Below are 27,292 nucleotides of genomic sequence, written 5' to 3'. Positions count from 1 at the left end.
CGTCATGACAAAACTGATTTCAGAGACAACAATCATTTTAACTCCAAGCTGTATTGTTAAGTGAACAAAATGCTTTCAAGGTGTTTGATTTTTATCCAGTTTCAAACAAGAGTGGCAGACTGTCACAAAATATGCCCGTCATCGAACTTGGCCTAATTCAAGGGCCATAACCAAGACGGCTGGTTATCTAACTTGGCCGAGATATTATGCTCACAAACATTGTCAACAAGTTTGGTGAAGAACGGATGAAAACTGTTCGACTTAGAGAGCGAACAAGGCTAAATTTGCAGATTTTGAGTAATTCAAGGGCCATAATCCAAAAGTGCCTAAGGGGATTTGGCTGGTTATCGAACTTGACTGAGATATTATGCCCACAAACATTATCTGCGAGTTTGTGAAAGATCGGATGAAAACTGTTTTGACTTAGGGAGCGGACAAGGCTAAATTTGCAGATTTTGAATAATTCAAGGGCCATAATCCAAAAGTGCCTGGGGGGGGGGGATTTGGCTGGTTATAGAACTTGGCTGAGATATTATGCCCACAAACATTATCTGCGAGTTTGTGGAACATTTGCGGACAAGGCTAAATTCGAAGTTTTTGGAGTAATTCAAGGGCCATTATCCAAGAGTGCCTGAGGCGATTTGGCTGGTTATCGAACTTGGCTGAGATATTATACCCATAAACATTGTCACCAAGTTTGGTGAAGATCGGATGAAAACTGTTTGACTTAGAGGGCGGAGAAGGCTAAATTTGCAGATTTAGAGTAATTCAAGGGCCATAACTCAAGACTGCCTGAGGCGATTTTGCTGGTTATCGAACTTGGCTGAGATATTATGCCCACAACATTGTCACCAAGTTTGGTGAAGATCGGATGAAAACTGTTTGACTAAGAGGGCGGACAAGGCTAAATTTGCAGATTTCGAGTAATTCAAGGGCCATAACTCAAGACTGCCTGGGGCGATTTTGCTGGTTATCAAACTAGGCCGAGATATTATGCCCACAAACATTGTCACCAAGTTTAGTGTAGATTGGATGAAAACTTTTTGACTTAGAGAGCGGACATGCTGTTGGACGCCGCCCGCCCACCACGGTTGTTCACATAATACGCCCCACTCTTTCAGAGACGGGCGTATAATAAAAATGAAAAATTAATCGAAGAATGTACTAGCCTAACACAACTCTGTATTTATGATCCTAGTAGATCAATACCATATTAGGCCAGCAAACTTAAAAAATTGCGTAACAATAATAATTCACAATCCTACCTTCATACCTGTAAGTAGTAGTGCAAATACTTCAACGGACATCTTTAAAACATTTGTCTCTTTTTTTCAAATGTTTTGTTAAAAGTAGTTTTTTGTTTGGTAACTAATTTCCAATTCATTCTCAGTGACTTACATGAGCATCAACACCTTGGACAAAATTCACTAAATATAAGCAAATGAAAAGTTCTGTATGGGTATATGGATGGATTATTGTATAAAATATCACAGTCTATTATTTTGTATACATATTACAAACCATTAACAGATACCTGCCTATTGAAACAAGAGCTGTCAGTGGAGAGCGCGCTCGACTATTCTCAGTGCTTGATAGTATAATATAAGCAATGAATAAAACCTTAACATTACAATAAGCATATTCTAAGTCGAAAAGGGGCCATAATTCAGTCAAAATGCTTGATAGAGTTGCCTCCTCCTTTTTACAGACTGGGGTCATGATGGTAAACAAGTATGCAAAATATGAAAGCAATATCTCAATGGACTTTGAAAATATTTGGGGTGGTACGCAAACTTCAACATTTATTCTAAGTCGAAAAGAGGCCATAATTCAGTCAAAATGCTTGATAGAGTTGCCTCCTCCTTTTTACAGACTGGGGTCATGTTGGTAACCAAGTATGCAAAATATGAAAGCAATATCTCAATGGACTTTGAAAATATTTGGGGTGGTACGCAAACTTTAACATTTGTGTGATGCTCACGCTCACGCCGACGCGAGTAGGATAGCTCCCCTTTTCTTCGAAATGTCGAGCTAAAAAACAAGATAAGGTCTTCCAAATTTCAATCTTAACAAGTTATACTTCCTGTAATAACAAAGACATCTAAAAAACCAACTCACAAATACATGTGAAAAACATGAATTTCAAATGATATACTATCTACTAACATAATGAACTATCTCACAAAACATATAAAATTTAAAACTTAACCATCAGCACAGGCGAGGCAATAAACACATAAAAATGTGAATGCTCCAAGTACATGGATGTCAGGACTTTAAATTACTTTGATTTAACCCGGAAATATATGACTCACTCTACAAACAATCTTTATTTCTGGTAAGGGAACTAAATCATGTGGTACACAAATGCCAAAAAGGTTTTTCACCTTAAGAACATCTTTTAACTTTTCAAATACGTGTATTGTGTATGTGCTGAATAAACAAAATCTTTTTGTATTTAGTACATGAGAAACTATTTAAAGCAAGACATTGTTTACAATGACTGGTACCAAGTAAAGGTATCATCTAGGAAAGTTTGTCAAAAAATGTAAGTTAACCAGAATATACTTTTTAAGTATTGAAATGCTCTCAATCTAGTAATGTTATCTAAAAGCACAGTGTAACAGTCCATTGTTTTATTTTCTTATAACTACTAATAATGTCACATACATCTGTATTATAAGCATATATAGGTTTAAAATGAAATTTTGCTGAAATAATGTACAAAATATTTGTCGAAACAAAATGCTTTTTACTGAAAACTATCAGTTTAGTGATACATACCCCCAGAAAAAAACTTCAAAATACAGAATGCTCATCATTTTATTACCTCTTAAATAAATCTCAACTAACACTATTTGAAACAAGAGCTGTCACAGGAGACAGCGTGCTCCACTATTTCAATGCAGGATAGTGAAACTAGGCACATGTGAGGAAGCTGGAGCTGTCATTGAAGTGTTTAATTACTCCAATGTGGATGAATATATTGGACAAAAGCTTAAGTCTGTGTCAAATGTAACAGTCTTTGTCTAACAGGGATAGGGAAGTGTATCAAAACATTAAATAAGTATAATTCTGCAAAAGTAATGTACCAGGACATTGTGTAATACCATTTGGCTAATAATGTGGAGTAACTATTTGAAGTTTTAATCAAATAAGTGAGATAGAACAGACGTGCATCTTGAACCTGAAATTCTAGTAAAAAGGGGGTATAACTCAGCACTTTGGTGCCAGCATCATGAACATTGTGTCATATGATGTTGGTGACCGTGCGGTACCACTGTTTTAAGTTTGAATAAAATCCATTTAGTAACAACAGAAATATAGTGATAAAGCATCAAAATTAAACTGAGATTCTGAGTAAAAAGGGACATAAGTCACTAAATATTTGTGCCAAAATTATGGACCTTGTGTCATATGATGAGGACGACAATGTGGAAGAACTATTTTAAGTTTATTAAGTAATAACACAGATAAAGTTAAAGGTGCACCAACATTAAACTGAAATTCTAAGTAAAAAAGGGGGATAATTCATGAAATATTGGTATGAGATTTATGGCCCTTATGCCAGATGATGTTGGTGATGATGAGGAATAACTATTTTAAGTTTAAAGCAAATCCATCAAGTAATTACAGAGGTAAGCAGAAAAAAGAGAAAGTGCATAAAAACTTTAACCAAGGTGGAGATGTGGAAAGACACCGATGCTGACGCCGGGGTGAGTAGGATAGCTCTCCATATACTTTATATAGTTGAGCTCAAAATAAGCTAATTTTACCCCTCTTTTTTCAACTCAAATTTTACTCTTTTCTGGGAGATCTTTGAATAACAACAAATTAAGATCATGTGCACTCCAGTTGCAAACTGGTCCTTATTTAACACATTTATTCAGACAGTTCATTCTTAAGAAATTTGAAAACTGATTGTGATGGCTATAATATTTTCTACCTATTCTCACTTTAACATGTGATCCATACCAAATTATAGACACTTTGGTGATTGTGTAAGTAAAGGTTTGCGGTGTCATTCAATATAGTAATTAAGCAAGAATGGACCCATAAACAATGGTGTTTTAATAATTTAGAGTGCTAACATTTTTACATATACTACTGCAGACATTAGGATTTCTCGTAAAAGGACATATTTGTTTCAGCACACTTTTTCAACTTTTTTCTTGCTTGTTACTGCTGATTACTATCTATTCGTGACTACACATGTTTGCAATAACAAAATATATTTCCATAACTATAACAAGTGTTCAATGTGTAATACTAAACTTAGTAAACATGAATGCAACTCATTTTTGTGAAAACAGTCACTTAACTAACACACATTTATTATATATAATATGAAACTAAACATTTAAGAATGTAATTTTCCCCTGAAAAGTAGCTTCAAATGCATGAAATACCCTTCTTCCAATATTAAGCCAATGTCACCAAGAGGAAATTCAAAGTTGCCTTGGTCTATCTATAAGGCAGCAAGCTATTTCCTCTCCAGGACAGATGCATTGATTGGCTGTAGAAACTGAGATATAAATTCTACATCAGACATTGTCTGATACTGTACACTGTCCATGTTGCTATATTCAAAATGGTCGCCATGGAAATTGGCACTTGTGATCAATACTTCTGCTTCATTTCCTTTGATACAACCTATAAATTTTGCATGAAATCTTTTAAGCGGGTAGATGATATTGGAAAATATTTTGTATTCTATAAACATTTGGTCCTTTGCATCATATTTTTCTAATGCATTCTGCTTTACTTCAAATATATCTCTGGTATAGTCGCACTTCTGTCGTACGTAAAATGCATCTAGATCTGCTTCCAAACGATGTTCAAGTATGATGTTGCAGACGTCAACAAGCCGGGAAGCATCCAGGAATGGTGTTACTATGTAGATTTTACGATCAGGATCACTAAACCAATGGTGAAGTACAGATTTCCAGAGTTTGTAGATGAAAGTGGCGCCATCCCGCACACAACCTGTGCGTATATTGTCAAGCTGTTCTTGTAACGTATCTCCTGACCACTGTAGCAAAAATAATGTATAATTTTATTAGCAATATAACCCATTGCACAAGATTATGAACTTAAAACAGTAACTCTGACATAGGCTAGTAGGTAACACTGATGTATAAAGGTATAAAGAGTATTCATGAACTTGAGTAGGAAGTAGGCAAGAGAGAAAAAAGATTCAAGTAATTTTTTTAGTTACCATATTGCTATAAAGCAGAAAATAGGTATGACTAAGGTAAGTAAAGAACAATTTCCACTGAAAAAAAACTGAATTAAGAAAACATGAAATTTGTTCATTAAAACGAGTGAGTTCTACATACAACATCAAGAGACATAAGTTTGAGCTCTTCAGCAAGCTGGTTTGCCACCGTGTCCTGTGCCACCTTCAGTCTCTCAGCCAAACCAGTAGTATCTATAACAACAGGGAATGCAAGGCTAATAGACTGTTATTGAGTAAAAGAAGTATTTCTACAGAACAACACATGATACAGGCATTTTAAGAACAAGACTTCAGAATATTATTAGTTTAAAGTAATGTATAGTACTACAAGATATAATTTCTAGGTAAGACATGAGTAGTATCACCATAGAAACTGAGAATATAAGGCGATCTGTAACACCAATGGATGCTCCCCAAAATTACTGCAGCTAAAGTCATAAAGGTTATGTTAAGGACAAATGTGGTTGGCAATAGTTATGGTTCTTTAACACTGCACTCCCTTTCACTGACCTCTATAAAAATTTAAAAATTTAAAATAAGAAGTCAATACCTTACATAGTACTCGACTTATGTCCCAGACAAGGTTTTCAAACAAGAGGGCCAAGATGGCCCTAGGTTACTCACCTGAGAAACACACCATAACAGTGTAAACATGTTGGACCTAGTGATTTCATGGAAAAAAAATATTTTGACCAATTATCATTAGATATTGGAGCAAAAATCTTGAGTATAAACAAATATTTTCTTTGATTTGACCTAATGACCTAGTTTTTGACCCCAGATTATCTATATTCGAACCTGACATAGATTTCATCAAGGTTATCATTCTGACCAAAATTCATGAAGATCAATTGGAAAATACCGCCTCTATCGCATACACAAGGTTTTTCTTTAATTTGACTTAGTGGCCTAGTTTTTGACCCGCGATGACCCATTTTCGAACTCGGCCTAGATTTCATCAAGGCAATAATTCTGACTTAATTTCAGAAAGATCAATTGAAAAATATAGCCTCTATCGCATAAACGAGGTTTTTCTTTGATATGACCTAGTGACCTAGTTTTTGACCCCAGATGGCCCATTTTCAAACTCTGCCTAGATTTCATCAAGATAATTATTCTGACCAAAATTCATGAAGATCAATTGAAAAATGAAGCCTCTATCGCATACACAAGGTTTTTCTTTGATTTGACCTAGTGATCAAGTTTTTGACCCTAGATGACCCATTTTTGAACTTGGCCTAGATTTCATCAAGGTAATCATTCTGACAAAATTTCATGAAGATCAGTTGAAAAATACAGCCTCTATCGCATACACAAGCTAAATCTTGATAGACGACAGACAAGATGACAGACAGACTCCGGACATCGAGAGATCACAAAAACTCACCTGAGCATTGCTCAGGTGAGCTAAAAAGGGAGATAATTCAAAAATCGGAACAGATAGCGATATGGTTCCTTGTCACTGCACTACCTCTCAAAGAGATCTATCATTGTGTAAAGAAAATCTTCGTACAGTCAATACTTTTTAACGACTCTCCAGACAAGAGGTGTCAAAAAAGGGAGATAACTAAACAAGACCTGTCCGTAAGACAGCGCGATCCTCTATTCGGCAATTTGACGGTAACATGAAAATAATTCCAAGTATAACAACTTGGTGACCTTGACCTTGGGTATAATGTGCCCAGCCCCAGTACATACTTTGTTTGTATGCTGGACAATGTTTATGTGAAGTTACAGTAAGATATAAGCAATAGTAACAAAGATATGACAGAAAAACAAAGGTTGCCAAAAAAATTTAACCTCAAAAATAGCTAACATACCGTAATTCTGTCAAAAATACAATCAGAGGGATTCTAACCACCGCAGATGATGATTATAAAGAAATATTTTAATTTCAAGTCATTATCTTTTAAAGTACCAAAGACATGTCTATAAACAAAGCTTTAAAAAAAATTTAACATGAAAATAATTCCAAGTGTAACACTTTGGTGACCTTGACCTTGAGTGTAATGGGTTCAGCTCCTGCATATACTTTGTTTGCATGCTGAACAATGTTAATGTGAAGTTACAGTAAGATATAAGCAATTGTAACAGAGAAATGCCAAAAAAATTTAACCAAGAAAGCTCACGCTGACGCCAACATCGGGGCGAGTAGAATAGCACCCTTATTCTCTGAATAGTGGAGCTAAAAATGGGACCACCTAGAGTTATAGTTCCTTGTCACTGAACTCCCTTCGGAGAGCATAAAAATTAAAGAAACAACATTGTGAATTACTGTTTCAGAGCACTTTAAAATGGCCCTTTCTTTAAACTAATTCTAAGTCCTTTAGACAATACCCTACTGTTAATGTCACTGTGTTCTCAAATTTGAACACTTCAAAAAACAAACTTTAGACAAAAACAATACACTCAATAGTGAACAAGAAACTGCAGTAAAAAACGATGACAGCTATAGGTAGTTGCCTAAATTACAATTTTGCCCAGCTAGTTATCCTATATAGTTTGATGTGGCTGCGAGTAAGCCGTGGAGGACATGCTCTGTTGTTGATCTGACATCTTCCCTAACCTATCCAACCAAAGTATAATAGCCTTATTGAAACTAGTACTACACTGCAACAACTTCACGTTCAATGACAAACATTTCCTTCAAGTCAGGGGAACAGCGATGGGCACAAAAGTTGCACCATCACTTGCAAATCTTTTCATGGGCGAAATAGAAACAAAAATGCTGCGTGCAGCACCATACAAACCACATACCTTTCTCAGATTTATAGACGATATCTGTATGATATGGACAGGAACAGAAGTCGAACTACATCGATTCTTCGAGCACTGCAACAACTTTCACAAAACCATCAAATTCACGATGGAATTTTCGGACAAAAGCATCACTTTCTTAGATACCATAACAAAATGCAGCACAGACAGCAAGATTATACTGTAAACCAACTGACAAACACTGTTATTTAGAATACAGCTCAAATCACCCAGCCAGCATTAAAAAATCCAGCCCCTACAGCCAAATGCTGAGAATCAAAAGAATATGCACGCTGGACGCAGATTTTCAGAAACACACAAAAAACATTATAGCTTTCTTTTCAAAACGAGGATACCCACAACAACTAGTAAATGACTGCTTGAATAAAGTACTCCCCAAGAACAGAAAAGACCTACTACAACCCAAAAACACCATAAAAAGGGAACAGAAAATCCCCATAGTACTAGATTTTGACAAAGACAATAGCTTTATAAAACAAGAGGACCATGATGGTCCTGAATCGCTCACCTCTTCCCACATGATCCAGTTTTGAGTATGACGTCGTTTTTTCTATTATTTGACATAGTGACCTAGTTTTTGAGCTCATGTGACCCAGTTTTGAACTTGACCTAGATATTATAAAGATAAAAATTCTGACCAATTTTCATGAAGATCCATTGAAAATATGGTCTCTAGAGAGGTCACAAGGTTTTTCTATTATTTGACCTATTGACCTAGTTTTTTAAGGCACGTGACCGGTTTCAAACTTGACCTAGATATCATCAAGGTGAACATTCTGACCAATTTTCATGAAGATCCATTCAAGGGTATGGCCTCTAGAGAGGTCACAAGGTTTTTCTATTTCAAGACCTATGACTAGTTTTTGATCGCAGTTGACCCAGTTTCAAACTTGACCTAGATATCATCAAGATAAACATTCAGACCAACTTTCTACAGATCCATGAAAAATATGGCCTTTAGAGAGGTCACAACGTTTTTTCATTATTTGACCTACTGACCTACTTTTTGAAGGCACGTGACCCACTTTCGAACTTGACTTAGATATCATCAAGGTGAACATTCTGACCAATTTTTATGAATATCCATCCACAAGTATGGCCTCTAGAGAGGTCACAAGGTTTTTCTATTTTTAGACCTACTGACCTAGTTTTTGACCGCACATGACCCTGTTTCGAATTTGACCTAGATATCATCAAGATGAACATTCAGACCAACTTTCATGAAGATCCATTGAAAAATATGGCCTTTAAAGAGGTCACAAGGTTTTTCTATTATTTGACCCACTTTCAAATTTGACCTAGATATCATCAAGATGAACATTCAGACCAACTTTCATACAGATCCCATGGAAAATATGGCCTCTACTTAGGTCACAAGGTTTCTCTATTATTTGACCTACTGACCTGGTTTTTGATGGCACGTGACCCACTTTCGAACTTGACTTAGATATCATCAAGGTGAACATTCTGACAAATTTTCATGAAGATTTCATGAAATTATGGCCTCTAGAGAGGTCACAAGGTTTTTCTATTTTTAGACCTACTGACTAGTTTTTAACCGCACGTGACCCAGTTTCGAACTTGACCTAGATATCATCAAGATGACCATTCAGACCAACTTTCACACAGATCCCATGAAAATATGGCCTTTAGAGAGGTCACAAGGTTTTTCTATTATTTGACCTACTGACCTAGTTTTTGATGGCACGTGACCCAGTTTCGAACTTGACCTAGATATCATCAAGGTGAACGTTCTGACCAATTTTCATGAAGATCTTGTGAAATATATGGCCTCTAGAAAGGTCACAAGGATTTTCTATTTTTAGACCTACTGACCTAGTTTTTGATGGCACGTGACCCAGTTTCGAACTTGACCTAGAAATCATCAAGATGAACATTCAGACCAACTTTCATACAGATCCCATGAAAAATATGGCCTTTAAAGAGGTCACAAGGTTTTTCTATTATTTGACCTACTGACCTAGTTTTTGAAGGCACGTGACCCAGTTTCGAACTTGACCTAGATATCATCAAGGTGAACGTTCTGACCAACTTTCATGAAGATCTTGTGAAATATATGGCCTCTAGAGAGGTCACAAGGTTTTTCTATTGTTAGACCTACTGACCTAGTTTTTGACCGCACGTGACCCAATTTTCATGAAGATCCATTGAAAATTATGGCCTCTAGAGAGGTCACAAGGTTTTTCTATTTTTAGACCTACTGACCTAGTTTTTGACGGCGCGTGACCCAGTTTCGAACTTGACCTAGATATCATCAAGATGAACATTCTGACCAACTTTCATAAAGATCCCATGAAAAATGTGACCTCTAGAGTGGTCACAAGCAAAAGTTTACGGACGGACGCACGGACGACGGACGACGGACACCGCGCGATCACAAAAGCTCACCTTGTCACTTTGTGACAGGTGAGCTAACAAAGGATTCTACGCTACTGGCCAATCCTGAGCCAGACACTCCCTAACATCTTCAGTGACAAACCTGTATTTGCACACCGCTTAGGCCGCTGAATTAGCCAGTCTAGTATGTGCAACATTCGCAAACAGATTGCCATCCACCACAGGACGTATGCAATTAAACTTTGTAGAAGACTGCCCAACCCTAAACTGCCAATTTTGCGCAGATATGTTAAAATCGAAACAATTTAAAAGTACATTCACCAAACTGTGCAAACTCCGAGGATATTGTATTACAAAAAACGTTGTATACCTACTCACGTGCACACACTGCAACAAACAATATGTCGGTGAAACTAAACGCGAATTTCAAATTAGAATAAAAGAGCATCTAAGAGACATTTGTCTGAACAAAGACACACCAGTCGCCAAACATTTTAACATGGTAAACCACAACGTCGAACATGTACAATATCAAATCATTGAAATCATATGTTCAGATCCAAACACAGAACAAAGTACAAATATAAGACGCAATAGAGAATTTTATTGGATCCACCAGCTCCACACTCTTCACCCAGTAGGGATCAATATTTCTGGATAGAATGGGAATACTCAGCCATTTCACTTATAGTTATCCTATATAGTTGAGAATATAGTAAGTGAAACTTGCTTCAGGTACCACATGGTGTATTACAGTAAACGATATTTCTAATTACAAGTACATTACACATTTAAACTTTCCATTGTAGTCTACATGCACTTTCAACATCACTTCAAACATTACCAAAGCACCAACCCACATATAGAATAGATTTATTTAACACATACCTGTTTGTGAGACTACAGTACTTTGTGTGTCATATTTCTCCACCTCTGCATTGACTGTATCTAGAACTGTATCCAGAGTATCAGCAACCTGTATAGCATGATCTTCCCTCTCTTTTATTTCTTTATCTTCTAATGCTTTAAAGGAATAAATGGTATTCCATAACTTTTCTATACCTATTTTTCTCTTCAAATCAAAGATGCATTGCACTTAGTGAACCTACAACATACTTCCATATAAGATACAAAAGCTATACATAGCTTATGTTTGAAATATTATATGCTTACCAACAATAAATTAATATTGATTCAATTTGAAGAAATATCACTTCCATATTGGATGATTCATAACTGAGAGCAATTCCAATGCTTATAAAGAAAAGTAATTGAGCAATATATCCGTCATGAGTTTCAGTGCTGATAAGCGCTACATACTATTTTATTGTAAATTCAACCCTACAGCTGATCACAGACATAGGTCATGCCTGTCTGTTATGTTGCTTTTTTTCATCAAGAAAATATACATAGAGCAAAACAGGTTATTCAATATTGTTCGGTACAATACTGGACATATTTAGATTCTTGCCCAGCTAGAAAAAAATTATATCAGACTCGTGTCTCAGTTCATCTCGTAAGATTTTTCATCTGGGTATATCTACAAATATATCTCAGTCACAGACAGAACAGTTTGAATTAAACTAGATATATTCCTTCAATCTGGTCATCCAGCTGAAAAATTAGTAAAACTGGTAATCACTAATGTTTTTACTATACCACAGAAGTATTTCATGCTCTTAACAGACAATGTCAAACTTTTAATCCTGTAAATAAAAATGAATAGAATCATAAAGATTTCAACACCATACCTTTTTTAACCCTGTCGTCTTCCGTCAACTGCTTCCAACTTTCAGTATATTGTGAATAAGCTGTGCTTATTCGCTGAGGGTCCTTGATAGGGGCATCATAAGCCAAGATTATAGTTGGAAACACATTCACAAACCACTCTAGGACAAAATGTCCCTGGATCATCAGTGTGCCAGTGCTGTTAAATGTTGTGAGAGTTACACTGTCAACTTTCAAGATTACCTGCATGTAAAATAAACTGATCTGAAGTTCACAAGTTACTGTATCGCCAACTGTTTGTACTTTTATTGTGGTCAAGGGACTATATAATTATATGCATAGATTATCACCAGCCTAATACCAGGCTGAGAGAAAGTTATAATGCTATGTAAATCCCATTTATTATATACTTTACACTTATCAAATGGCAATGAAGGTCCTGAAGTGGTTATTAGCACAACTAAAATAAAATGCAGGAGTGCATACCCTGAGTGCCAATACAGGTTTAGGAGTTCTAATAACCATGTGATATTTATATAATGCAGCAGCTTCATCATTTTTGCAGAAATGAAACAAACGCTGATGAATATCACAGTGGAAAGGTAGGTAATCAGTTATAATTGACACTGAAGTTACAACTTAATACTGCCATGTTTCAGTATATATAAATATATCATTTTATTCCATTCAGTACTTTATCTACAGATGGATATTTGTGAGGAACCAAGTACAGACGGGAAGAAAACAATCCAGAAACTATTCAAGCTTGAGTTATTCCTGAGCTCTGCACTTCCTCTTATTGCCAACAATTATTTTATCAATTTCATTTAAGAGTGTGATGGACAGATACATAAAAAGCATTTCTTTATGTCCATTCCCGAGCAGCAAGGTTAAAATTTATTATTTTTGCAGGAAAGTATCAATAAAAGCCATTATAACAGGAACTTATATGTAAAGCATTGATCATACAAAGTTTTACCTTGTTACTTCCATTCTTATCATAGAGTTGTTTGTACGGATACTTTGGCATTGGATAGTTATTCTGATGTCTCAAAACACGCAACCAAAACATTGCCAGTGCTATAGAGCCATGCTTCGACTGGTGTTTCACTGTGATTGTGTTGCTCTTTGAAACATCCAGATACACTTGTTCTTGTATCTTTGAATATACAAACTCCTTGATTGACCTCTCGATTGCAGTTTCATTCTCCATTTTTCTGCAAACGAAGCAAAAAGAATCTTTAAACTTCAGGACAAGCTAGTCTCAGTAAGAAACATCAAATGCTGAATCACATATTCTGTTTTATCACATGTTTGACGTTGCGGGAATGAAATAAAGCCATTACATAAAATTGATAATACACTAGTGTAATGAAGCTGTTTAAAGTATAGGAGGTGTTGGTCAAATTGACTTGCTCATAATAGTTAAAGAATGTAGAATTTTTCATGTTCTGACAGAAAAATCTAACATGTGATAAAACGAATATTACATTTGTGTTCCCATACTGAATCTAATAAACTTGTTGAATAAAATTGATAAAATGCTCGACAGAGCCTCATATTTAATTATTTTATTTAACTTGTTTAATAAATTCAATATGATTAGACACTCTTGTAATATCTCTATTTAGCTCAAAAAATAACATTAATTAGAAGACGACAAATTTTCAGACAGGAGGATGAATTTTTTTTTTTATGTGCAAATTTTGCAAAAACTAGATATACTGTTCAGAGAAGATGCCTCAGGTATGCGTAAGTTTCAAAGACAAAATAATGGTTACTGATAACCTAACATAAGCCAACCAATAAATACCAACTTAGCACATTACACCCAAATGACATAAACCTCTAAGGTAAAACTATGTACAGACACCAAACCTCCATTCAAAGTCAACCAAGAGGGTCATTATTCTCTACACACACATGCACAAATCAGAATTCAATGCAATATATGTTAATGCATGCTATGGCATACAGTCTGGAAAGCATTTTAGTGTCTTGGTTTCTGTGACCCTGACCTTTGACTAGTAACCCCACCCCCCCACTCACCCCACCCCCACCTCAAAAAAAAAAAATTAATCAATCAATCAACAGTCATCCTCCTGAAGTGGTGCTAAATCATAAGTAAAATTTGAAAGCTGTAGCTCATATACTTTGTGACTTAGAGCCCAGAAACAAAAAAAAAAAAAAAACAAAAACAGAAATTAAGTCAGGTCCCACTGACCTTCTACTTTATGTCACTGACAAAAAAATCTATAGGGATCTTCCTCTAGTGATACTTTGTCACTGTATTAAATTTGTGAGCCACAGCTGTTATTTTCAGTCTCCATGTCACTGCGACCTTGACCTTTGACCCATTGATTAGAATACTATTATTATTATACCAGATTTATATCGCGCCCTTTTCATGATCAATTTCACGTTCAAAGACGCTTTACATAGTTCAAATGCAGCCACACAGAGTGCATACTTTATCCTCTACTAGTACAGACACAGAGCGATCTGACCAGAGGGACAAAGTGAAACAAAGCCCCCACGACAGTGAGATCAGAAATCAGATACAGGCTTGTCCGGCTTACTTAGCCTAGCTTGTTGCGAATAGACAGCCTGGTTCTTTAACGTGCCCAGTGTATAGCACTGATACACGCAAGGATTGCCTGGGTTCCTGACCAGTACACCTCTAGTTAGGTGGGAAACACTGAAAAGCGTTTCTGAAAATTCCCGAGTAGCTGCCGAGGATTGAACCCCCGACCTCAAGATTGGAAGGCCAGTGTGCAAACCACCGAGCTATCCGTCCACCTCCAGAATACGCATTTGTCAAAGTCATTCTAAAAGTATGTAAAACGTTTATATTGAACTGTTTTAAAACTACATTGCCTGCAGGAAGTACCGTATTTATTCTAATAATCACCTGGGTGTTTATTGGAATCACAATCAGGTCGGAAGTGGGACATGGGCGATTATTAGAGGCGCCTGGTTTCAGTGGAGTCATATCATGAGGTGGGACGACCGCCGCTGCCAAATCAGTCGGCATAAACAAGACAGGTAGAAAAAAATCTTTTTTTTCCACCTTGGTACATGTATATACATTCATGAAGTAACATTTTCTATCACTTGTTTGTTTCCTTTCATGACACAAATAGTCATAGTCATAAATACCTTGTATCAAATTCCCTATACAAACTTAACAAGAGGATCATGATGGTCCTGAATCGCTCACCTGTCCCCACATGACCCAGTTTTGAACTGAGTAGGACGTCGTTTTTTCTATTATTTGACATAGTGACCTAGTTTTTGAGCTCATGTGACCAAGTTTTGAATCTGACCTAGATATCATCAAGATAAAAATTCTGACCAATTTTCATGAAGACCCATTGAAAATATGGCCTCTAGAGAGGTCACAAGGTTTTTTATTATTTGACCTACTGACCTAGTTATTGACGGCACATGGCCCAGTTTCGAATTTGACCTAGATATCATCAAGGTGACCAATTTTCATGAAAATCCATTCAAAAGTATGGCCTCTAGAGAGGTCACAAGGTTTTTCTATTTTTAGACCTACTGACCTAGTTTTTGACCGCAGCTGACCCAGTTTCAAACTTGACCTAGATATCATCAATATGAACATTCAGACCATCTTCCATACAGATCCCATGAAAAATATGGCCTCTAGAGAGGTCACAAGGTTTTTTTATTATTTGACCTACTGGCCTAGTTATTGATGGCACGTGACCCAGTTTCGAACTTGACCTAGATATCATCAAGGTGAACATTCTGACCAATTTTCATGAAGATCCATTCAAAAGTATGGCTTCTAGAGCTAGATATCATCAAGATAAACACTCAGACCAACTTTCATACAGATCCCATGAAAAATACAGCCTCTAGAGAGGTCACAAGATTTTTTTATTATTTGACCTACTGACCTAGTTATTGATGGCACGTGACCCAGTTTCAAATCTGACCTAGATATCATCAAGGTGAACATTCTGACCAATTTTCATGAAGATTCATTCAAAAGTATGGCCTCTAGAGAGGTCACAAGGTTTTTCTATTTTTAGACCTACTGACCTAGTTTTTGACCGCACATGACCCAGTTTCAAACTTGACCTAGATATTATGATTTGACCTACTGACCTAGTTTTTGACGGCACGTGACCCAGTTTCGAACTTGACTTAGATATCATCAAGGTGAACATTCTGACCAATTTTCATGAAGATCTTGTGAAAAATATGGCCTCTAGAGAGGTCACAAGGTTTTTCTATTTTTAGACCTACTGACCTGGTTTTTGACCGCACGTGACCCAGTTTCGAATTCGACCTAGATATCATAAAGGTGAACATTCTGACCAATTTTCATGAAGATCTTGTGAAAAATATGGCCTATAGAGAGGTCACAAGGTTTTTCTATTTTTAGACCTACTGACCTAGTTTTTGACTGCACCTGACCCAGTTTCGAACTTGACCAAGATATCATCAAGTTGAACATTCTGACCAATTTTCATAAAGACCCCATGAAAAATGTGACCTCTAGAGAGGTCCCAAGCAAACATTTACGGATGGACTAACGTACTAACGGACGGACGATGGACGCTGCGCTATCACAAAAGCTCACCTTGTCACTTTGTGACAGGTGAGCTAAAAATGTACCAATATTTCTTGAATATGGGAGGTGGGCGTTTATTAGAAGGCCTGGTATTTCTGAAATTCGTCCCAAAAATGGCCGAATGTTTACAGATTTTTTGGGGATGGGCCCTTAATAGAGGATTATTAGAATAAATATGGTATATCAACATTTGACAAGTTCTGACAGTTGCTGTGCACCTGGAAAAAGGTATGTCAAATATCTGATAATTGCATGATTTAAAAGACAAATTCTGAGGGGAAGATGCCTTTAAACAGCTCCTGTTATGGAAGGAAAAAACACAGAATAATGAGCATTCTGCAGCTGAGGAGAGCACTGAGTATTGCTTTTGGCAACAAGTTTACTCTATTTGAAGTCTGAACTCGTAAACAGGTGAAAAGTATATTTAATATTATAATTACAAGAAACGGGGAAAGTGACAACTTTAAAGCATACTAACCCAACTTTACTAAGACTTCTGCTTTTAGTCTTTAGAAGACTCTTGATTAATTTTAAGTTAGAGTATCTTAACTTACAAATGTATTTTTCCACTTACTAAAGCAGAAGATACCACCAGCTCATAGGTTTCCCCTAAAACTGTTATATTTTCCCTTAAAGAAAATGGAAAAAACATGTTTTGTACAACACACGCTTACTAGTAGTGTTATGGAGGACAGAGCCTTGTTTCTGCCCAAAACGGTTGATAAATTGCAAGTTGAAATTTTTTGTACTAGCAAAAATTTGCAAGTGAAAAAAAATTGTTAAATTCTAACCTATTTGTCATGCTGTTATAATTTAATATCTAATTAATGTCTGTTGATATAATATCTTAAACAATGAGCATGATAATATTTAGTCTTAACTATTATATACCTTAGGCAAAAAAGAAATGCTACTAAAACATCCTTCAAGCAGATATGGATGCTAATCTGTACAACCGACAAGCTAATGAGAAAAATAATTGACACGATATTCGTGCTGATAAGAAACTTCCAAATAAAATTGAAGTCAGTCAATAATAATGTTTATTTCATATTAGCTTTCAAAACAGCCAGTAAATAAAGATTTCCAAAGTGTTAAGATAAGATTTTTTTAAAGTCGGTAAGATATCAAACAAGTACAACATAATTAAGCTTATGTGAGCTTTTGAACCGACTACATAGTGTAAGGTCTAAAAGATTAAATACAGAATTAATTTGAAATTTAGTAAATAATTTCTGTACTGTAGACTATAGTAGATCTAGCCGAAATTTAGTACACTTGCCAAAAAAATAAATTGATATCACGGTAAATTTTCATTTTGAAACTTGGTGTTTATTTAACAGACAATATTCTATTTATATTTATTATTGTATAAACTGTAAATCTATAATGAAAACGTATAAATGTGCTAAAAATGCACGGTTTTACTTTACGCACTTCGTTAGCAACTTTTGTTTATTTACACCGGTTACCTCCCAATTGAAGAGCACTTAACGATTTCCTTCCCCGCGAAAGATTTCCCGCCGTAAATAAACCACGTGAACAAACAAACAAAAAAAGCAAAATGGACACAGGCTTTGATGATCCAGGAATCTTTTTCAGTGACAACTTCGGTTCCGAAGATCAAAATAACGAAGATCAAATCAACAGAACGCAAGTGAAAAAACGCTTCAAGGATTTTATCCGACAGTTTCATGAAGGAAACTTCTCATATCGTTACAGGTTGAACTTCTAGATCTTTAGTGTTTTGTCAGTTATAGTACTGTATAGACATCATCATCATCATTTTCAGTAATCGCCTCACTTTAGAAGAGTATACTTGCGCAGTGTCCCCACTACATTTTTTGGCCAGGGGTGTTTTCACCGGCGGTATCAAGACGTTTCACCTCCTAGACGTTTCTCCCCTAGACTTTTCACCTCCTGGTTGTTTCACCCCTAGTTGTTTCACCCCCTGATTATTTATATTGACGTTCTTGTAGGACTACATTATATGTACCAAAGTACTCATACTACTCAAGAAATTAATGTAGTTTATAACATATTTCTTAGTAACCCTTTAAAAAGCTATTTAGAAAATCAATTTGTGTTAATTTCTAAAATTATCATTTTTATAAACATCTGCCATTTAATAAAAAAATTCTGAAAATCACATTTAAAATAAAGATGTCAAAAAAGAAAAAAAATTGTTTAAAAAAAAACAGTGTCTTATTTTGCACATTGCCTATAGGTGGGTGGGGTTCGATGCCTTCTCATGTTTTATTCTCGAAAAATACTTCAAAATAAGAGCTCCTTTTGCAACAGTTGTCATATTTTTCTTAAATGTAGACTTTTTATTGGCTTTTTATTAAGATTGCACTAAAAAATCTCGTCAGAAATGACAGAAATATCCGAAAATCACGGTCGCGAAAACGTGACAAATTCGGAAAACGTAAGTTGGAATTAAATATTTGATAAAATACCTATGTTTTATTGCTTTTCTATCATCATAGCTATTCAATACTTACAATTTCTGCTTGTCTAAAGCATTTTTATTTGTTTTTGCCCAAACCAACCCTCGGCAATCATAGAAAATTTGTCTAACGGCCGACTGCTCATAAAATCGTATCAAGTGTACAAAATGATGATTATAATTATCCAGTTCGTTATTCAATAATCTTATTATCGCCAATTAACTGCCTGATCAAATAAAATAATTGCAAATTAGCTCCCTCCCTTTCAATAACGGATGTTGTGTCTAAACAGATTATTGATTTTTCACACCTTTTGGTTCGTAAAACTGGCAATATTCGTAGTTTTGCAGACAGATATAGCTTCGGGCCATTTTCGCCAATTAGAAAATTTCGGAGCCACATTTAATTTTTTGTCGCAAATGGCTCAAGTGGCGATTGACAGCGTGACCCCTGTGGTAAGGTATATTATGGTGTCATCTGCAAACATTCTTGCATTACATTTGACGGAATCTGGTAAGTCATTGATATATACCAGGAAGAGACAAGGCCCAAGAACAGACCCCTGGGGAACTCCAGACAGTAGAGGTGCGCGGTATTACCGGTATACCAGTAACCGTGGTATCATCTTCCCGTGGTACGAAACAGCGGTACCATCGGGGAATACCGGTCTTTTATCAACATTATCCCTACTTCTGTTTATTTTTAATTTACACTATCTATGTAGCCTTCCGTAACAACAATTGACACCATGCATGATTTTCTGATTTATATCTCTGGAATTTTCGTGCTACTATTATTAGTTTCCAAAAATAACCACCCAATGCGATTGAACATGTATGACCGATCGTGTTTTCCCCAATCAAAACCTTCGAAAACCTCCAGATTATTCCGTATAGATGAATGACGTCATGGGCGCACTTGCTTTTACTTTGAGTCTGGTAAATTCGTCGAGTCCCGGCTTCTTGTTTAAATGATGATAGTTTAAAATATCCCAGTATGTATTTGCACATATTAAAAAAGAAATAAATAGTATGGAAAATGTTGAGTCTAAATTTATTATTTTTTGCTTGAAAACGATTTGATGAAGCCTTCATAAACGTTACTGGTTTATCAAACGGGTGCACGAATCGAACTTCAAACAAGCGCGACCTGTATACATGTGACCCAGTGCTTTCCTAGAGACAATATGGCGTCTTCCGACGAATACACGCTAGTAAAAATACTAAGGGTCATTAATCTAACTAGTCATTAGTCAAGTTAATATTCCAGATTATTTTTTTCTTTAATTTTAGTCAAGTAACTAGTCTTTGTTGTTGCTCATAATAAATAAAGTATTTCTGAGAGTTTTTCAATATTTTTATTACCACTACCATAGCTGTAAGTCTTACGATAAATATGGTGGTATACCGTGGTATATACCGCAGTAATTAGGAAAAAACCGTGGTATACCGTGGTATTTTGTTCAAGGCGGTACCCAGCCCTACCAGACAGTACAGGAAGTTCACTGGAAAAATGACCATCAACAGTGACTTTCTGGGAGCGGTTGGACAGGAAAGATTTGACCCATTTGGTAATTTGTGGGTTGACACTAAGGCTCTGTAGTTTATAAATTAGTCTAATGTGATCGACCTTGTCAAACGCCTTGGAGAAGTCCATGACAATAACATCTGTTTGTTGACCCTGTTCAGTGTTATTGTAAAGTTCCTGAGTGAAATTAATGAGCTGAGTCTCACAACTGTGACCTGATCTAAAGCCGTGCTGGAACTGGCTAAGTAGCTTATGCTTGTCAAAATAGGTCATAAGATTGGAAACAACAATGTGTTCAAGGAGTTTGGAAGCAATGCAAGTTAGGGAAATTGGGCAATAGTTACTAGGTTTAGACTTGAGACCTTTTTTAAATACGGGGGCTACGGTGGCTTTTTTCCAATCACTGGGTACTAGGCCAGATTCGAGAGATAACCTGTATATATGGGCAAGTACAGGAGCAATTTCATGGTGGAGTTCTTTTAGGATGCGTTGGGATAATTCATCAGGTCCTGAGGCTTTATGTGGGGATAGGCCATAGAGCAGTTTTTCCACACCTTCAGTGGTGACCTGGATCTTATTCATCATGGAGACTGGGGATGAGAGGACGTTGGAACATATATGCTTCAGACAAAGGGTCTGGGGAGGGGAAAAGACAGATTCAAATTGTTTGTTTAAGATAGTAGCCTTTTGGATGGGGTCTGTTTAGGTAAGACCATCTGATTTGAGGGGGGCAATGCCGACATTTTCTTTTTTGTTGTGCTTGATGAAGCTGTAAAACTTTTTGTTTTTACCAGGTTGTGAGTCATGGTCAAATATGACACTTTCCATATATGATCAGTATTGGGCTCTTATTTGCTTCTGGATAGAAGACTTAAGGGATTTGAATCTTTGTTGGCGGGCTGGGGAGGGAGATTTGTGTAGTTTCTGGTACAGTTTATCACGCTTGTGTATAAGCCTGATAATTCTCGGGGTTAACCATGGCAAGTCGGCACGGGGTTTAGACATTTTTGATGGAATGTGTTTTGACTGGGATTCATTAAGGCAGTCCTTGAATGAATTCCACGCTACTTCCACGCAACTGACAGAATGATAGCATCATACAATCAGTCAAATAGCTGATTCTATTTTTTGTGATGTGTGACAAATCCATTTAAACAAGAATATAATTATATTCTCGATTTTTCTCACTTTTTTTGTTGGTAAACAATTGCTTCACATACTATCCGAACCTACAGGAACAGAAAATTCTCCAAGTTCCCGATATTTCAATGCAAATGAGTGCGCTTTCTTTACCAAAAATTTTGGTGAAATGGCGGAACAACTCCAGTCATCGGAATCGGGTCCTGAATACAGCAGGTTAAGTAAATTAATGCATGGAAAATACCGTATTTCACCTAAGTCTTGGGACACCCTAAATCTTGGGACACCCCTAAAATGTGGAAAAATAATTATTTTTCTTGACCCTAAGTTTTTGGACATGTATTTTCTCAGCATATTTTTTCGTCCCTAAGTGTTGGGACTAAGGTTTGTACTGATTCAAGATGTAACCCAAATACCGTTATTATACATTTTATGGTGTTGTATCGATCAAAATATCAAATAATTATAAGAACCAAAGCCTATTTTTTTTAACATTTTCGTGTCGTGTTTTTACTAGTAAAGTGTTTTTTTTTACCATACCTGTTAAGTGTTGTATTTTTTTTTCTTTTTTGCTGCAGCCAGGAAGTTCATTTTCCGTTATTTGTTTATTTATTTACCACTGACTGGAATTTACCCGCAAATCGTACAGATATCAAAACGCCATGCCGGTAATTTTCCATTCCACGAGCACGTGCGACCTATCGTAATGTCTAACTTACAACGCCGTTACTTTTGTTCATCGACACGTATACAAAAAACGCGCGTCACGCATTCATTTTTTTATTTTATCACTTCAGATTTTCAACACCGATTGAGAAGTAATATAGTTTGGATTCTATAACGATTTTAAAAAGGTATCGACAGAAATGTTGGCAAAATTCTATAAAAACGGTCGATTTTTCATAAAATTACTTGCAAAATTTCAAACAGCGCGATCCTAAATACTTATTTCTTTCTAAAAGTAAATAAATGATACAAACTATGGGCATAAAATTCAGACTTTTGACCAGAAAGTACTAAAAACAGAATAGAAAAATCTTAAATAATGAAAAGGCGGTAGCAATTTAAAAATATGAAGTAAAACGATTTTTGGCAAACAGATTTCTGTTACGTGAACTCGTGAACGTAAATAGAAAATGCGGTTAAAAAACAAAAACATTAATGATGTTGTTGCCTATTTTTAATAAGTTTTGAATGAATCTTTGTACATGTACATGTATTTTTTTGACACGACACTTTATAATAAGAGATTCTTCTCAAACCATTTTGTAATTTCCTTGAGGGCAAATAGGTCACAGAGGTAAGATATCCGCTATTATAGTTTGACACGTTTACCTGTCAGTTTATACGGGATATTGCACATTCGCTTTAACAAATTAAAAAGAAGCTTTTTTTTATTGATTGTTACAACACTTGATCTACTTCTCAGCACTTAAGAACCGAGGCGGTACGATCAAACAGTGATGTGCAACATGGCGCGAAAACATGACGTAATGCCATGAAAATCTCGGAGAAACTATACTGCTTTGATCTCCACTTCTAATGTCATGATACCGACACACTTCTTTTAGCTCTTTGAGGGGGTGTTAATTGATGATGAAAACAAGGCCAATTACTTTGTTTATCAACAGAATAATTACCGATAATCGTTGTTGTTTTTTTTCCCGCTTTCAACACGGGTGGGTGGGGGATGTTACCCGATGACGATTATTGCAGGGATATAAATTAACACTCGCCCAGTCGCCCAGTGCGACCAGATTTGAAGCTGGTCGAGTCAATTTTCCGAAATAGTCGCCCAGCCGGCGAATGACTTTGGATTCTCCAATTAATGTCAATATTCTGGGTTTTCCCGAGACTGTCTTATTAATATGCACTACGTCACTTAAATCGACCAATCAAAATTACCGATGTATACTAAGGCCAATCGGAATACGTGTATCATTTACTCCGTCACTAACAATGGCTGCGCCCATAGAAATACAGCACTAGAAAGTAGAGCCTAGAGGTTTATTGAAGGTTGTTAAAGAGCTTAGAACGGCCGGTCGCGGCGACAAAAGGAAATATTATCAGGATTATTAAAAGACCTAAAGGCCAATGAGGACTTTTAATGAAAAAAATGGTCTGTTAACAGACCACAGCTGCATAGAACATCGACCGCAACATGTAATAATTTCGTGACGGGTTGCGAGTCCTGTAAATCGATAATGTAACAAAATACTAGAATTCAGATGTCCATAAGCGTGCAGCCTCAATCAAAATGCCCATAAACAACCCAAATCCTCTAGTGCTGCAAAAATCATTCAAACTTTAAGTGCGTCTGTGTTTGAGAGGCAGTGTCCAATATTTAGAACATGTCATGCACTGGTTGATTACAACTTTCAGGACTTTTCAGTGTGAGTTTGATGAGTGTTCTGTAATTATATTTAAGAATTGATGTATTTTGGCAGGAAGCAAATTACAAGACTTATGATCAAGTATGTCGATCTAAACCATTGTTAGTATATTTTTCCGCTAATAATAGCTGGGCCCCTAACTTTTAGGCTGGGCCCCTAGAATTTGCCTGTAAGGAGCCCAGTTGGCTAATAGGGTCTGAGTGTTAATTTATATCCCTGTATTGTGTCCATATTTTTGGGACACTTTTCAAAATAATTATTTTTCGGGAAATAAGTCTTGGGACAGTGAAAAAAAAAATTATTTTATGCTGTCCCAAGACTTAGGTAAAATACGGTAGATCTATTATTACCCAAAAATCGATTGCATCTCACACAATCGATTGTTGCTGACCTGGAAAAGTTTACGAGGTTTATTCGATTGTTGGCGACAATCGGGAAATCACTATTAATTAGGCATAATAATATGCACCAATTTATTTTGTTATTTAACAAGGTATAATGATAATCGGCACGGAACTGATTGTTTAATAATCATTTAAGCGACATTAAGTAAAAGAAACTGTTTGTGAAAGTGTCCCATGTATCTTGATCGTAACTACCAAATGTGTGAAAAACATAAATACACTAAGGGTTAATTATCAATTAAAAATATTTTTTTTCCCCAACATATTTAACATTATTTTGTTTAATCTTTATATCTTTTTTTTTCTGCCATTTCCAATCCTCGTGATTTATTTGGTGTTCCTCGGTTATTTACGTTCCGAAAGAAAATGTAACAGATCGGATGAACGTTGTTGTCTGTTAACCATTTAGATCCAAGTTTAAGGTGAATTCTGATGAGGCCTAAAAAAAAAATATGTTTGTTTCCTGTAACCCGACCGACCGTAAGTTTTTACCGCCGACCGCAATTTTTTTATGGGCTAAAATTCGAGATTCTGATTATATCTTTGTTGATTATAGGGATAATTTAGTTGCACCCGACCTCGTCGCACATAGTCACGAACGTTCCTGGTTCTGTCGACATGAAACAACATGGCGAAAAGCCTGTTTGTCGGTAGACTCGAGGTTCCGGGTTTTCACCCGCGAAAATCGAGAAGTTTTCTTTGATTCATATCGAGTTCAAAAGTTCTGCCCCTAGTCAATCAAAAACTCGGTGAATTTCAATACTGTTCGCCGCCACAAGCGGAAGTATGGCAGTAGGCGGAGCGTCATATACTAATTAGCTACTGACTGATGTCAATCACGCCACGCGCCGACTGACACGTGGTTATCTCGTGATTTGTATTTAGTACTTCATTATGAAAGGTGTTTATTGATCAAGGTGTAAACGTTAATTGATAAACAATTTGTAGAAGAGCAGTCTGTTATCATGTTTGTACCACTTGTTCAGGGATCACGCTGTCGGTAGCACTTGAGCCATTTGCGACAAAAGATTAATTGTGGCCCCGAAAATCTCTAATTGGCAAAAACGGCCCGAAGCTATGTCTGTCTGCAAAACTATGAACTTTTCCTGTTACACAATGTTTACTGAACGAAAGGAATCAGTGTAGAAAAAAAACTTGTATGAACAACATCTGTTATTGAAAGGCGGGAGCAAATTTTCAACAATTTTATTTGATTAGTAATTTAATTAATAAAGGCCTCGACCTTAGCGGTGGACCGTTGGACCGACGCAACCAAAATCGGCAGGTCCACTATCAAAAGTTGGGTAGACCGACGGTCAACCAATTTTCAGTCACGTTCTGCAAATAAAATAAAACCCTTAAAAGTGGAAAAATATGGGTGATGGGGGGTGGGGGATCGTACCCATATCGGCGAATTCACAAAACGAAAATTGATTTTGCCTTAGTACGGCATTCTACAGTTATAAGCATTGGCGAGTTAAAGTCAGGATAGCACGAATGGACTACTCCACCGATCGGGTGAGTGGTTTTTACGTGGTAACTTTACCAAATTGAGTAATTACATCAGGCAAAATTACCTGGATTGACTGGAATTTACCCGCGAATCGTAAAAATATCAAAACGTCATGCTGGAAATTTTTCACGTGCGCCCTATCGTAATACTTAATTTACATCGCGGTTACTTTTGACACAAAAAACGCGCGTAGTGCATTCATTTTTTAATATATTCGCTTCAGATATTCAACACCGCTTGAGAACTAATACAGTTTGAATTCTATAACAATTTTAATAAGATATCGACAGGAATGTAGGCAAAATTCTTTTAAAACGATCAAATTTTCATATAATGTTTTGTAAAATTTCAGACAGCGCGATCTTGATTATTTATTCCCTTTTTTTTAAAGTAAATAAACGGTACATACTATGGTAATAAAATTCCGACTTTTGACCAGAAAGTACAAAAAACACAATTAAAAAATCTTAAATAATGAAAAAGCGGCAGCAATTTAAATACATGGAGTAAAACGATTTTTTGGCAAACAGATTTCTGTTAACACGGCAGAATAGGTTACGTGACCTCATGAACGTAAATAGAAATGTGGTTTTAAAATGAGGCAGTATGATGTCGTTGCGATTTTTAATAAGTTTTAAATGAGTCTTCATACATATATTTTTTGACACAACACTTTGTTAGATATTCTTCTCAAACAGTAATGTAAATTTCTTGAGGGCAAATAGGTCAGTATCGTTCACGATCTGACACATTTACATGTCAGTTTATTCGGGATATTGCACATTCGCTTTTTAAAAAATAAAGAAAAAACTTTTTTACTGATTTCTTCTCAACAGTTAAAGGAATCGAGAAAGTACGATCAGACAGTGATGTGTCACATGGCGCGAAAACATGACGTAATGCAATGACAATCTCGTGGAAACTATACCGCTTTGATCTCCACTGCAGATGCCACAATAACCGACACACTTCTTTTAGCTCTTTTAGGGGGTGTTAATTGATGATGAAAACGAGGCCAATTACTTAGTTTATCATCAGAATGATTACCGATAATTGTTGATGTTTTTTTTTTTTTTTTCACTTTCAACACTGGTGCTGATTGTGTCCATATTTTGGGACACTTTCAAAATAATTATTTTCGGGATAACAGATTGCT

General features: G+C 36.1%; 1 protein-coding gene and 1 pseudogene across 1 annotated transcript; one reads left to right on the top strand and one right to left on the bottom strand.

Moving 5' to 3' along the window:
* Positions 1 to 50: 50 nt before the first annotated feature.
* LOC123524539 (uncharacterized) lies at positions 51 to 18,227 on the bottom strand. The gene is made up of 6 exons (XM_053537648.1): positions 18,147 to 18,227; positions 13,083 to 13,320; positions 12,127 to 12,346; positions 11,264 to 11,398; positions 5,340 to 5,431; positions 51 to 5,032 (listed from the first exon to the last, which is right to left on the bottom strand). The coding sequence occupies exons 2-6, from the start codon at positions 13,314 to 13,316 to the stop codon at positions 4,484 to 4,486; spliced, it is 1,230 nt and encodes a 409-aa protein (XP_053393623.1). The 5' UTR covers positions 13,317 to 13,320; positions 18,147 to 18,227; the 3' UTR covers positions 51 to 4,483.
* Positions 18,209 to 27,292, top strand: part of LOC128555394 (DNA replication licensing factor mcm5-A-like) — a 34,733-nt pseudogene continuing 25,649 nt past the window's right edge.

Source organism: Mercenaria mercenaria, chromosome 1 (assembly GCF_021730395.1).
Source record: "Mercenaria mercenaria strain notata chromosome 1, MADL_Memer_1, whole genome shotgun sequence".
NCBI lineage: Eukaryota > Metazoa > Mollusca > Bivalvia > Venerida > Veneridae > Mercenaria > Mercenaria mercenaria.
This window is presented reverse-complemented; position numbering and strand designations above follow the sequence as displayed.

What these genes read in the sequence shown, in the direction of transcription:
- LOC123524539 (XM_053537648.1), bottom strand. Translation starts at nt 13,316, where the DNA reads ATGGAGAATGAAACTGCAATCGAGAGGTCAATCAAGGAGTTTGTATAT. An exon ending in ATAAGAATGGAAGTAACAAG is followed by an intron (nt 12,347 to 13,082) that starts GTAAAACTTTGT and finishes TTTTACATGCAG; the next exon opens with GTAATCTTGAAAGTTGACAG. An exon ending in AGACGACAGGGTTAAAAAAG is followed by an intron (nt 11,399 to 12,126) that starts GTATGGTGTTGA and finishes ATTCCTTTAAAG; the next exon opens with CATTAGAAGATAAAGAAATA.